We start from the raw sequence: 14,778 nt of genomic DNA, 5'->3' as shown, positions 1-14,778 counted from the left end.
CTTCGTTTTGAAATATACGGTCCCCTTGTCGAGGACAAACGATGCGCGTCTACTTCCGGAAAGCTCGCCGCTCACCGCTTGACGATTGGCTGTCCTCTTTCTCTCGGCGGAAGAGAGCTGCGGACCGCCCACTTTTGTGACGTAACACCGCCAGAACGAACGCGCAACGAACAGAGATCTCCGATCCCCCCCTTGGTCGCTTGGTGCAACGTGAACTGTGTGTTGCGATTGCTTCGTCCGATTTCGCTGCCGTCGAAGATGCCGCCTCCAACGAAAAAGCGGAAGTTCATCACGCTGGAAGATAGGGCTTCAATGATCAGTGAGGTGGGAAAGGGCAGGAAAAAAATGGACATCGCCGAAGAATGAGGCGTTGCGTGCAGCTCGCTGTCCACGATTCTGCGCTGTTCTGCGCTCATCCAGCGGAGCCGGAAGAAGGTTCGCCTGTAGGCGCACTTGATGACGGTACTGGTGACAGCGCAGTGCCGCCGTCACTGACCAGTGCATGGGGCGAACTTTGTGCCGTGGCAAACGAGATTCCCGATCGAGAGGCATAAAACTGCTGCATGGTAAGGCCCGCCAAAGCAAACTTACAGAGTTTTGAAATAAAATGTGTTTTTTTTGTAAATTCCATGTCTTTTCTGCCGCATTCTCGCGCCAACGAAATTCCCGCAAGAGCGAAATTTTGTGCTTTCCCCACCGATTTTGTTATTGCGGGTTTCAACTGTACAGCATAGAAGTACTCGCCGACTGCTTCGCATGAAACAAACCGATTCCCACAACGCGTGGGATCTGCCGAATTTTATCATTATTATTAATATTATTGCTCTTATTATAGCGATATCAATTATATGGACACTAGACGGATTTTTGCCGTCGCCGTCATGTTTCGTATAAAGTCCAAATCGATAACATTAAACCGTCCGCCGAGCATCGTATTATTTACCCGCAGGTAAAAGCGTGCGAGCGGGGGCGACGAACGCGGCTGAAGCAGAGATGAGAAGAGCCAATCCATCTCCGTTGCGCGGAGGGCGCATGCGATAACATCACCCCGCGTGCCAGGCCTGTCGTCGACTGCTACTCAACCAGAGAGGAGACGCCCCGCCTGTCTTCAAGGAGCATGAAGGAACGCGGGGGGGGGGGGGGGCAATGTGTCGCTCGAGCAGCAACTGTGAACTTTGACTTAAGGGTGAGATCAAGATCGCTGGCGCGCGTGCTATCTCGGCAGGAATCACAGAAGGCTCGTATACCCTTCTACGTGCTGCGCACTCAACGCGAAGAGACTGTGCGAGAAGTGCTTCTCTCCCTGGAGCGGCCGTATTCTCTTACACCAGCGTTTTGCAGAGTTACGCGAGATCGGATCGAAAAGAGTTAACTCCCAACCTTACTTTGTATATTATTACAATTTGTTGCTATCGCATTCATTGCTTCGCCCTTGCGGCGAAACTGTGATGTTTATTATTATTATTATTATTATTATTATTATTATTATTATTATTATTATTAATGTTATTATTATAAAAAATCAAAATGAATACTAACCGACATGCAAAACGTAGAACACTGCCAGCGCGCTGGCAAGAGCATTCCCCTTAACGAACGTCTGGAATATGTCGGGAATTGGCCCCGAGTCATCGGTAGTTGCGTTGGACGAGCCCTCATCATTCTGCTTCAGCCGGGAGCTCAGATTTCGCATCTGAAACATTAAAACAAATAAGACATTAGAATGCGGGGGAAGGGGTAATGAAATGTCATATATAGATCGCTCCTAAACCTAGGTTCAAATATAGCAGTATGTTTGCAGTGAAGTCTTGCTGGAATTACGTGTAACCATATACTCCACGATTAAACAGATAGCATAATAGAGATCTCGTCTACTGTAACATACAATGATGCATCCCCTTCTTCGTGCTGTGTCTTTTTTTTTTCAGTTGGATCAACTAGAGTCCGCTGGTCACACAAGACAAGTGCAGGCTGCTTTCAGTGCACACTTGCCTCCAAAGGTCTTCGCACGCTGTGGTCGCAAACTTATAAAGTTATAACTATTAATACTTTCTTTCTTTATTTGTTTCCATTGTAAACGTCGTTACGCAATGGCAGGGGCCAAGATAAAAGCTGCTATAGGCTGCTTGAGAAGCTCTTAGCCCCCGGTGCTATTGGCCGCGAGATCGAGCGGAGTCGCCGCCTGGCGGCTTCTGGCTGAACCGCGCCTAGTGTGGATTGCTCCATGCGTCGTCTGCTAGCCACGTTGTGTTTGCATGTGCGCGTACGCGACGCAGATCCATCCTCAAAAGGCGGTTTGTTCCGTTGCGTTAGTGCAACTTTAACCGCTCGTACGTATGTCTAACAGGATGTAAAGGAGCATTTGGCCTTGATCGGGTGTATATGTACTGTAATAAGTGAGTGCACTTGTCGAGAGTGCTGTGTGTGGTCGTTTTACCCTCCGTTCACGAGAGTCATGTCAGTGTAGGTGCCGCTCTATGGTTCAAGCGCATTGCAAAGAGCACTTGGCGTTGTCCTGAAGATTAGAAATATTAAATCTTCCGTGAATATAGCCTTTTAGCGGCTCGGTGGTAAAAAAAGAGGCTCTCATGCACTTGCACGTTGTGGTTTGGTGTATAACTTCGGCACTGTCGTTTATTGGTTACGCGACGAGCTTTAGTTGTGTACGGTCTTGGTCCCACTACAGAGAAATATTTCTGTCAAGTCACGTCTGACACTTCGGTACTTAAATTGTCCCCTAAAAGAAGAGAAAATGGAGCGACACGAAAATCGCAAAACTGGGTGGCCTCGCGCAAATTTATCTTGTGGCGAAATTTATACAAACACACCCGTTTACCTAGACTAAGGTATACGCGTGAAAGTGCCCTGATGGTCAAAATTAATCCAAACGGCGTACTTTACATTTATGGCGACGTGAACAGCGCGTGAAACACATAAGAACGAGTAACCGACGAGGACTAGCGCTGACCTTGTCCTTGTGTGTTTCACGCGCTGTTAACGCCGCCATGGAATACCAACTAGCCCGATCACAAACCTTGTTTGCATTTATGTCATAGTAATTTCTCGCAAAGCCACGTCTTTTTTTCTTTACATTACCTAGCTTGAGCGTTCGTGTTCCGTTGTTATCGATTGAAGGAAGGCAGCGGACATTATTCGCATGATAAAACATACTTTGGTCCCATGAAATAACCGGGACTTTGTTACATTGCTGTCGTGCAAGTAATCAATCGAAGAAAGTTCCGTGATGTAGAGTTACCTTTGTGTACTCTTACTGCAATAAAAACAAGCGTGTGCTTGTTAAACGTCTCCGTAGCTCTAAAGCGCTGTCAGCCACGTAGCTTTCCTCACTAAACCTATCAATTGTCCTACATTTCATAGACAACCTAATAAGAAATGCGGATGAATATTTCAGCACACAGTGCACAAAGTGCTATTTGAACTCATCGTGCAGGAATACGTGCATTCTTTTTGTGGCGGGGTATCCAGATGAACAAGAAGTAAATACCTAAATCAGTCGCGCTACAGCAGTGCGTAGTAGGTGGAACACAAGCTAAACATGTACAAATAAAACAACAAGAAAACGTCATCCATAGCGAAAACGCCGACTGTTGCTGAAGGCGAGCAACCCGTTTGTTGGCAGGATGCGCTTCTCTCACAAGTAATAGCATCGTTCGGCGCGCTTCGTGCATTAATTCGGGAATGAAGAGTGCACATAGTGCCAGAAAGCTGCAGTCAACACATTTTGTTTGTCTGAAATCGGGTCAAATTGCTCACAACGAAGCGCTGTTGTGTCCGTTTGTATACGCGCCGACAACCGCCTATCCACACTAGCGCGGCGACGGTGCTGCCGCCTGTAGCCCGATCTCGCGGCGGATATGGCGGCAGCAGGTGGCGGAGATAGCATAGGTGACGTGATTGAGTTTTAATATCAAGATTTCATCTACAATGAGCGACATAAATTACACAATACAAGCAAAAAATTACAAAAGAATGTAAAGTACACAGTCGTAAGTACAGGTGAGGAAGGAGTCGATTATCGAACAATGTGATTTGACAGCATGATCACACACTTCTTACAGTTATAGGTTGCGGTAACTTCGAACAACAAAAAGTGTTCAACAAAAAATGACCGACATTTCAACAGAAATGTTCAAGAAACATGTTCAACAAATGTTCCACAGAAAATGTCCAACAAAAAAATCTATGGAAGTTATCGAATAAGCGAGACCAGTTGAGACCGTCTTATGCTTGAGGTTCGAAAGCCAGCACTTTCAAGTGAATTCAGCAGTCTCGGTAATCTATTTTTTATCATTTGCATGCCATAATTTGTTCTTGAAATTGATATAAACCATAGTTCACCGTAACGGGTAGTATAGGTAGCTGTATTTTTGTCTAGACATGCTATTTCGTTGAATACGCTATTTTCCGAGTTTATGTAGGAGTGCCATACGCGAAGCAGGAAACGATTGTATAAGGAATAGATAGTGGGGATATTGTACTGCATGAAAAGGTACTCAGTGTGATGTTGGTACGATACATTTGCTATAGTACGTGTGATCTTCTTCTGTAATATATGTATTTTTTTAAAGTTTAGTTTCAGTTGTGGTGCCCCACGCGAGGTGTACATAGTTGATGTGAGTTGCAAATAGCGAGTGATAGATTAATAGTTTTATTTACAGTTGTTGCTTAAACTTCATTCTCTCAAGCACGGAATCCGGTATCACAAAATGCTGCATTTTTTCTTGTGGATTAACTACTTTGCGTACCACTGTGCTGTACTTATATGGAAATAATCTGCGTAAATATTACTACATACCGGGGTGCGTGGTGGAACCGAACTTTAGTGCATCCACGACATGGTACGCTGGCTGACTGGTGAACAGAGACATCAAGTTATTGGCCGTTGGCTGTTTATGTTGAGGTTATGCGGGAGATTCGTGAACTTCTGTTGCCAATGAGTACCGTGCGCAGCTCTAAGCGCGTACCGCACACATTTGCGCAGCGTGCATACGATGCAGCTTTAAGACCGTATACAGTCTACAGGCCCGTAGGAAGGAATTTTTTTCGGGGGGGGGGGGGGGGGGGGAGGGCACTTGCTGAAAACCTTAACTATTTGAGAAAAACAGCTATTTTGAATATTTATTTTTGGTAAAAACACCTACTTCACCAAGATTTCGACGGGGGGGGGGCAGGCCCCTAGCCCCCCCCCCCCCTGGCTACGGGCCTGAAAGTCTATCTCACCTGATCATCAACCATCAGGCACATCAGAGCTGGGATGAACCTGGTGAACAGCTGCACGTCCTGCACCAAGAGCACCCCGACAAATTAAGCCTTGAAAATCTGATTATGCGCAAACAACATGTACTATTTTCTCTCCATGAGAAATAGATCTGTCCATACAGCACCTTCTGTCTAGGCTTTAGCATACAATACTGAGAAAGGCACCACAAAAATTCTGCCCCGTAAGATTTCCCTGCTTTATTTTATTTATATATAAAAAAGAGTGAACAGTCTTTAATATTAGTTATATGGTCGCAAGTGATTGAGAAATTTAACTCTTCTTGTACGAATATGTAAGGGATACAGCAGTAGACATTCCAGCACGTGTTGTGCAGGACTGCTCAGAACGAGAATTGCCAAGTCATGTAATAGAGAAATGTGCAGGAACTCTGTTTGCCTTCTTTGTGCTTTTGATTTTCATCGCTATGTCCAATGCTTCGCTCAGTACATTTATTTTTTTATTTACATGCCTCGGTATCAGTTTTGGTTGACATTACACTGTTTCCGAAAAGGTGACGACGAACTCCGTTATTAGAGTAAAAAGATAACGCTGTCCAGCTTTCGACATTATTTATCAACTGAGGATAATTGAGTTAAAACTGCTGGCTTAATAAGAAATAAGGATAATGTACACCTACGTGCTTCGTAATGTTTCAGAAAAAGAAAGCATTGTTATCACTTCCTCTGGTTTATAGCCACTACGGTCTGTCGCTCATATTAATGGAAAACAAACTTGATAAAGAATGCCCTGGCCCGCCACACTACTTGATGTTCGCTCCTCACTGCGTCACGTAATATTCCCAAATTGTGTCTGCTTGAAAGGCTTCACTTACCAGCACCGGCTCCACGTAGACTTCGGTGCTTAGCATTTTCCATGCCTCCGTTCCCAGAGCCAGCATGCGCAGCACTAGCACCAAGACGTGGTTGTTCTGCGCACGCAAAAATGAGAATATTCACGATTTTCGTAGCATATGGCTTGCGGTTTACCATTACCTATTATTACCATTATCAAGGTCCGAATGCTACAGTAGAGATATACAGAAATTTTAAAGTGCGTAATAATACTAACCCTCGGCATGGCTTCTATGTTAACGAGGTGGATCATGGTCTTCAACGCTGACTGGCCGAGGAAGTTGATGGCGTACGGGTCACAGAGTGTCATGGAAAGGTCGCTGAAACGGAAATAAATTAGTTGGTATTTGCGGCTTTTTGCATTGTTCATTTCATGTCTTTGTATTTGATCGACCTAATTTAAACAGCCTTAAGAAGTGTTTGTCGCTTTACGCCGTACAGCGATATGAGAACTTAACCTTGTGCTATGGAAAAGACAAATGAGGTGGACGAACAGCCATTTTGAATCGTTTTGCTCGATGCTAAAGAACATAGCGCAAGCAAACCTTATGACCGTGCCCCGACCAGCGGCATTTCGTCCTTAACCTTTCATGTACTAGTTATGTGCAGTGAAATGTGTACTACTCACGTGTAATGCCTGTGGACACTCGCTATTTTCTTTGAAAAACCCTGGCGATCTGCGCGTACGTGAATCAACTTGGAAACAATTTTGTACATGAATGATTCATTCACTGATTGTACAGTTTTCTTCTACTGCTCATGGGCATTACAGTAAAATACCGTGTTTCAGAAGTACAAGTACCACGCTAGTAAAAAAAAAGTCTAGCTAGTTCCACGCCGTCAGAGCCATCGGAAATCGAAGCTGTTGCCCCTTTCATTCGGTCCCTACAAGCTTCTTTCGTTTTGCCCATCAGTTCTAAGTCATTTCTTTGTTGTTTCTTTATTTAAGCTACGTAAGGCCTTTACTTCCAGTCGACGGATCTGGTCGGCGTGGGTTACCCTAGACTTTTTCTCTCTGTTAAGTCTCTTCCTGGGCTCCCCAGTCTACTTTCTGGCCATTTCAGGGATAACATCTCCCCTCTCAATGCACTGCTTGAATCGCGCGCCTTACGTAAGCTTCATCACGTGACTCTCTTTCGCTCTCCTCCTCTCATCAGACCCCCTCCTCTCCACCCTGGTCGCGTGACCTTTTCTTTAGCATGACCACGCCAACGATGCCGACGGCACAGGGGCCGCAAAAAAAAAAAAAAGCCTCGCTGCATAAACGGCGAAATCAGGCACCATTTCCATGAATAATGGCGCGCACTTACCAAAGCAGTTCCTCCTGACCCCGCTTGATTTCAAGGATGGATCGCAGCTCTCGAGACCGTTTGTCGTCCATGTTCTTCTCCCGGATGCATGCATCGAGACACCAGGTGAACTTGTGGGAGCGATCAACGGCCGTGATTTCTTGGACCTGTGTTAGAGAAACAGAACACACGGACTGCGCAAGCACTGCCATCAATCTTGACTAAATTTGATGTGTCAATAAAATAGATGACAAAAAAGTCCGATGTAGCCGGCCGGCTCATTTGATGTCTGTTTCAGCCAAGCCCGTCTGCAGCCTTCGCGAGCTTTCACTCGTGCATAGAACTTACGACGCGAAGCAATCTTCTCGATTTGGACTTTTTACGGAACATGACGGCGACGACGAAAATGCGCCTCACGTGTCCATATAATTGCTATTGCAATAAAACTCCATGGAGGGAGCCACCCACCTCCAAATCGTGCAGCGCCATGAGCAGCTCGACGCGCAGAGTGCAGTAGTGAGTGTTGCGCGTTCGTCTGTACACGGCGCGAACGATCTGCACCAGCATGTCGTAGAGGACCAGGCTGCGGTCCACCATAGCCAGGAGGCGCTGCAACACGGCTCCCTGGCGCCGCTGCTTGGGCGTCGATCCGAAGAAGGCGGAGGGCGACTCGGCCGCCACCGTCAGCCCCCACAGGGCTTCTTCCCTCTCGTTCACGTACTGGGACAGGAGGGGGAGCACCTCCTCCGCGAAGAGGTCCTTGTTCTCGTGCCAGATCTGACGCTTTACCTGGAATGAAATTTCAGCTCGGCTAAAGTTAGTATGTTTGAGTGGTATGCAGTACACCATTGAAGCAACTTTTGCAAGACCGCAGCGATGGTGCTGCTATAGTTTTCTTGTTAGCAACCTGCAAACGACGCCAAATAAGACGACGCGAGCACCTCGTGCTTGCCGCTATGACGTAGTTTAGTCAAGCCACTGCCGAGGTGTCTTAAAGCCCCATAGCACACTGCTCGGACACACACTAGCGCGAACTTGCCAGGTACGAGTCAACATGTGATGATAAAAACTTGGAAGCTGCTTACCTGAATGTCGCATTCTTTGTAGAGCGACTTGTCACTGACCAGCAGCTTGATGTACTTCTCGTCCACGCACTTCATGTTTCTCAGTAGGCACATAACCACCGGACGAAGGGCTGGCACCTTTTTTTTTTAAAGGCAACCGAAGCAAAACAATTATTCTCACAAATATTTGAATATTGGCGATGCCAGTCGCACCGTGCTATGCTAGCAGATATATTAAACTGTAAAGCACTCAGGAAACAATAACAAATCTCCCGAAAGAAAACATAAGCAGTACATCCAATGCTTCGGTAGTGTTAATAAGGACAGAGCATATATTTCAACATTTATTGCAGCTATTATTGTGCTATGCCGCGATAAAGGGATAAAGAAACTGAGAAGGCAGGTATGTGAACACACACGCAAAAAAAGTCTGGCTGGCTACATTAAGCTGAAGGAAAGAGGAATACTTCTTTTCTTCAAGAGAGAGAGAGCAAAATATTCAACGCGTATTTGTGCACGCCGAGCACCATCCATTCAGAGGCGTTTGTACAAATAAACAGCCGCACTGAGGCTAGGGTTTTCGTATGCATGCATTCGCAACGAAGACTTGCTCCAGTTACCCTGATACATCTCTTGCCCTCTAGCTACTCTTTGCCTTTTTGACATCACTGAGACATCAGCGCGTTCACTTTTACATTTCTTCTATCGTTCATAGCGCTTTGCTTAATTGTTCACAGCGCTTTCAAGAGAAAGAAAATAACCTCATGGGAGGAACAAATTCATCTAAATTGGATCCAAGCCTAACACCAGCCTCAGAAGAAATGGCGGCCCAGGGCATGCACTGTAGATAAGCCTTTTTCTCCCGTCAACAACTGTGTTTTCCCCTGAGCACGCTTTAAAAGCAAACGTGACTAGGTACACTGAGGCCTTCTCCAAGGTTCCTATTAAAATAATGTGAAAAGCATGAGCGCTTTCATTCAGCTGAACCGATTCACATCGGATCTTTTCACAGCGTGGGCTGTAATGACCTCATTTGAATAGCTAACCTGAGTGGTGATATCGCCCGCCACCGTTGTCCATTGCCGCTACAGCGTATAGTGAGACATAAATATTACAGCGAAAGCAGTTATGAGCTCACAACAGTTGGTTTCGCTTGTGTAGTTGCCCGCAGCCGCTTGTGTTCGTCGCACTTATTGCGCAAAATAAAAAAAGCCAGTATTTGAGCATGATTCGAGCCCAGGCACTCTGCGTGGCATTGGAGTATTTCACCAGAGTCACGCCGGTGCTCGACAATTCTTCGCGAAAAGACCCTATATAGGCGTTATGTTCGGCGAGGGATCCCGTTAACAGATGTAGTATTGCGGGGTAAAAGAGCAAATGCCACAAGTCAGACAATGTGAACTGTGTGATGCCTGGTGGCGGCGAATGCCGTTCATAGCCTGGATTGCAGTGAATGGACTGCCATGACTCTTGCTTGCCTTGACATTGTCATGGTCTCATGCGGACTTAATGAATAACAAGGTGACCTTAATATTATACTGCACCTCCTTTGCGACATACTTTTCGGATCGCAAAGCATATTCACACTAAACACGGAGGATTGGCGGGAGGAGAAAGGCGCGTCGCGTTAGCATTTTGTCCGCTGAAAGATGCGTGGCTAATGTACTGAAACGTGCGTGGCTTTGCAATGAACTTGGTCTTTCAAAATCTATGGAAGATAATAATAATAATAATAATAATAATAATAATAATAATAATAATAATAATAATAATAATAATAATAATAATAATAATAATAATAATAATAATAGTAACGTTTATATGTTTATTTCCCATCAATAAAAAATAAAGCTAAAGCGTCGGCAATAAAAGCGGCAATCCGCTAGACGAAGATCCCATTCTCGTACAGGTTGCAGCAGCGAGGCATAGAACACAGATACGGTTTAAGCTCAGACCACAATTCGCCTGGTAAAAGCTGCAGTATTTCTCGTGCTAACGCATGGGTATCAGTTGTTGATCTTGTGGAAATATAGAAACAACAACAAAAAACTAGATGGTCTTGAGATGCGGCACTTGTTAAGAAGTTTGAGAATCCCACTGCAGAACCGATAATGAAACTAAAATATGCAATCACATGCTTTGAGGTCACGGAAAAAAATGTATGCGAAAGCGAGCTAAGCAGAGAGCTATTCGACCTTTGTGCTGTCGATGGCTTCAACTCACACTTTGCGATGAGACCAGCACGTACTAAGGTATAAGCCTTTTCTCAAGCCTGTAAAGATAATTGCGCGCGACCACACCTGGCTGAGCTGAGTGCGGAACCATGCGACCGCCCCTCCGCGTGCCTTTCGAGCGACGAAAAACTGTCGACGGGTTTCCCCTCCGCTAGACAAGCGTTTGTCGCCTGCGCTCGCACGCTCCCTCACACAGAGAACATGCGACGCGCGGGGCAGCGTTATCAATTTAGACATTACAAGAAACATCACGGCACCGCCGACGGCGACGGCAGAAACGCACCTCGAGTGTCCATAAAAAAAGACTCAAAGAAAGTAATGATCGTACTCGCAACTACAAAATCTTAGCTGTTCAGGGTCTCTCCAAGGGTTCTCATCATCTCCGCCAAATTGCACGTACACACGAGCACAGTAACACCCGCATCTAGAGATAGCGACGTTTTAAACCATGTCGTTTGCGTGCATTTAAAACGCGATAAGCTAGCGATAATCAATGGAGCAGTGTCACGAAGAAGGATAAGCGTTAAAGGCCAACTCCAGCGATTTTTCGAGATCAATGGATGTCAATAAAACTCGCTGGGTACGTTCCTTTTCACGTTCCCGTTATTTATGCCAAATTACAAGCTGGAGACATACGTAGATTCATTACAAATCAATTTCATTGATTGCCCCGGCTCTCCCCACCTCGCTTCCCAGAATTATTGGCAACATTGTGTGCGTGACGTCATTTTTGTTAAAGCGGAGGTGACGGAACCGAGGGGCCACCAGAGCGTCTGCTATCCGCAAGGCAACAATCGCGTGTGTTTGGCGAGCGCTTCGTTGGCTGGGCGTGTGAATTTCAGTTCCTTGTGGTAATGCGTGCGATGGGTGGCAAGTGGTGTTGCGTGGTTGGCTGCACACGATTCCCCGTTGGCAGTCACGAAACACTCGCACCTAACGATTACCCTGCGTCTCTATATTAGAGCTAGCAATGCAGGTTTATCGCACGGAAAGTGCGGTAATACCGTACCGGCTAAAGAATGCACATGCGTGAACATTACCGTACGGAAACACTTTCCGTAACATATACAGGTGCACCGGGCCTATCGGCACACGGTGAGCTGCGCGTTGTGCGAAACAACATAGCCTAATCTAGTAACGTTGGTGCGAATAGGTGGCTCGTACTTGGCTTATATTAAATTCCTTCGCCCCTACCAACGCGACGTTAAACGCCGCTATTGCCAAACTTATGCACTCTTCCCATAGCAATATTAAGAAGCTTTAGTTAGTCCGCAAACTTCTCAGCGATAGCATTTTACGCGATCACGGCCCCACAAACTTGGGCCGTCTGGACAGGTAGCGCCCAAGGAGGTTAACAAAAATTGCTGGAGTGGCGATTATTGCGCAAGAGTGAAGCCATGCCCACCAAAAGATGGCGGCTGCGGCCGCCATCTTAGTAGGGGCACGATAGACCATCGGCGTTCGGCGAAGGAAAGCGAGCGTTTCCCTCGCACGCCAGAGGAGTTTAATATGGCAAAATTTAAGGGTTAGATACTGCTCCAAGTGTGCCTTTGTGTTACTAGTTTTCGTTAGTAAGCCTCAAAGTCATGGCAAATTTTATTGGAGATCATTCGTCAATACTCCTCTCGACGGGTTACTTTTGTCGGCAACAACGATCTTTTATTTTATAATTAACGTAGTAGTTACACTAACAGATCAAAGCCATATGATCTCTAAGTAGGCACCACCAGAAAAGAGCATGTTTCCGAGCTCTTTGGTGGGCAAAAGCTGGCTTCACTTTTGCTGGCAAGACATTGCGAGAGCTTCCAATCCAGGATTTTTTTAACCTCCTTGGTAGCGCCATCTGGTGGTGGAATGCGCAACCAGGCAAGCAAAGAACTAAACAGGTGTCTACTTCATCGAAGAGGAATGGAATGGCGATTTTAGTTCGCCTCCAAATGCGTCCGAATCGCAGCTGTCATTTTCCGACAGCTCCGAGGAGCTTGTGCACGTAGCACGGTCAGTAACACACACGATATATTTGCGAGGGAGTCACCTTTCCCCTGAGCGTCTGCTCTTCGCCGCTTTCGCAGCTTTTATACTACGCGCTGGCGGAACCGGCATGCCTTGCATGATTTCCGGTTTTTCCCTACTTATACGTCACGCGAAGACAATATGCTCGGTTGGGTTTCGGTTTCGGTGTTGCGCTTTCTTGCTTATTTAAAATTATTCTCCAATTTGCCGAGTATTTCTGCTATCGGACCCGTGACAGGAGCGTCTCAGGAACACAAAAACACCATTACTTTGACATGGCCGAAAAGTCGCCGGAGTTGGCCTTTAAATACCGGTTGAAATCTTACTTTGACAAATAAAGCGCACGATAAATAGCGCGAAAATAGTTGAGCGCCGGTATTCAGTAACGCAAGCCGTTCTAGACTGAGTGATATGCAGAAGAAGAAATAGACTAGCAATAAGTTGTTCTTCTATAGCTCTTAGTTTTAGCTATTACAAGAATCGACATAAACCGGGACGACCTCGGTCTGGCATCACCCGTACAACACCGTCAGATAATACTCTAACTTTAGGATTGATGAAGAAACCTTCGCGAAACATTCTTAACGAAAGAACGATCTGTGGAAGAACGCTTTGATAAAAGAATATGGAAAAAAATATGTCGCACATTTAATTTTGTGAAATTTTTCACTGCTACTTCATCGAAGTAGCTGCTCACTAAAACACTTTTTGAATACTGCCATCAAAACTTGGCGGTAATAGTACAAATCTCTCTAAAGGCTAGAATGCTTCAAATTTTTGTCTTGATAAATGTCTCATTCCAAGCAGACAGTAATGTGTTCTTCAGCGCTTTGTCAGCGCAATGTCTTGTGTGTTCTACCTTCGTCCCCGTCTATGTGTGCTGTAACCTTTCACCATAACGCTACAAGTTTTTCATGGGCCTGCTCCTCCCGTCCTGTATAATCAGCAGTATAATCACAAAAATTTTTTGGTGTTGGGAGGATTCCACGTGCTCAGCTCAGATCACGATGTAGAGGGCTAGTAGATGAAATTATTTTGATCGCCAAGAAATACGGCGCACTTGTGTATTATGCTCCATAAACGGGCTCACAAAGCACGCAGTTACCGATGCTGTCATGCAAGGCCCCCTCGTACCTTGATAAACGGAAAGCTCCTCTCCAGCATCTCCTCGAGCTTCTTCTGCTTCTCGCGGCCCTCTTGGTTGGCGAGGCTCTCGATCTGCTGCATGAGACGTCCCTTGAGCTCGTCGCGCACGGACGTGTGGAACTCCAGGCGCCGGACGCCGTGCAAGTCGAGCAGCGGCATCATGGGACGCAAGGAAGGCAACAGGATCCCGTTCTCCTCTTGAAACTCTTCGATGGCTCGCACCGGGTCCGTGCAGTTGGTCAGGGCCTCGCGAAGAGCCTCCCGACCGGGAAGACAGGCTTGTTCGCGACCGTCCATGGATGACGTACACGACGAACACTCAACCGGAGTTTGCTTGTGCAACGAGTGTAAACTAGATCAACTATGCTCCGTTCCATATATTGCAGTCAATGCTGTGGACGCTCGCGAGACTTCTTGCAGTAGATGCGTTCGAACCGAGAAATAGGTCATTTTTGTTTCGCGCCCACAATGTGATTTATTTCAGTTTTATGAGGAGCAACAGAAGTCTTTGGGGTTCAGAGATAAACATAACTCTGTTATACGGCTGTGAATATGTTCTTCCATATGGCTTAGCGTTTGGTTGTATTCGTTCCTTTTGTTTTTCATTTGAAGCGTCGCGACGCTTGACGCTCGTGCCCTTGCTCTGCTTGCACGAGCACTTACGACGCCGAAACGCGGCTCTGAGACGCGCGGAGTTATACGTTTTGCTGACCGAACTCCCTGCGTAACCTCCACAGCGTTGACTGCTATGTGTGGAACGGAGTGTAGTGTATAGCGCCTGCCCGTGTCTTTCTGTTCAAACGTTCTGCGCTTATGGTCAAGTATACCAACCGACATCCACAAAACGCTGTCACGAACGCCTCAAATTCAAAAGTGAACCTCTTAGCAAGCGTTCTAAAC

The 14,778-nt window shown here is 46.2% G+C and overlaps 1 protein-coding gene across 1 annotated transcript; it reads right to left on the bottom strand.

Annotated features, from left to right (window-relative positions):
• Positions 1-6,269: 6,269 nt before the first annotated feature.
• Positions 6,270-14,177, bottom strand: LOC119405706 (negative elongation factor B-like). The gene is made up of 6 exons (XM_049419481.1): positions 13,867-14,177; positions 8,507-8,623; positions 7,890-8,210; positions 7,443-7,588; positions 6,350-6,452; positions 6,270-6,302 (listed from the first exon to the last, which is right to left on the bottom strand). Exons 1-6 carry the CDS (start codon positions 14,173-14,175, stop codon positions 6,270-6,272), a joined length of 1,029 nt encoding a protein of 342 aa, XP_049275438.1. The 5' UTR covers positions 14,176-14,177.
• Positions 14,178-14,778: the final 601 nt, after the last annotated feature.

The sequence above is a fragment of the Rhipicephalus sanguineus genome, chromosome 9 (genome assembly GCF_013339695.2).
Source record: "Rhipicephalus sanguineus isolate Rsan-2018 chromosome 9, BIME_Rsan_1.4, whole genome shotgun sequence".
NCBI lineage: Eukaryota > Metazoa > Arthropoda > Arachnida > Ixodida > Ixodidae > Rhipicephalus > Rhipicephalus sanguineus.
Note: the sequence above shows the minus strand (reverse complement) of the source record. Positions and strands in the feature narration are given on the sequence as shown.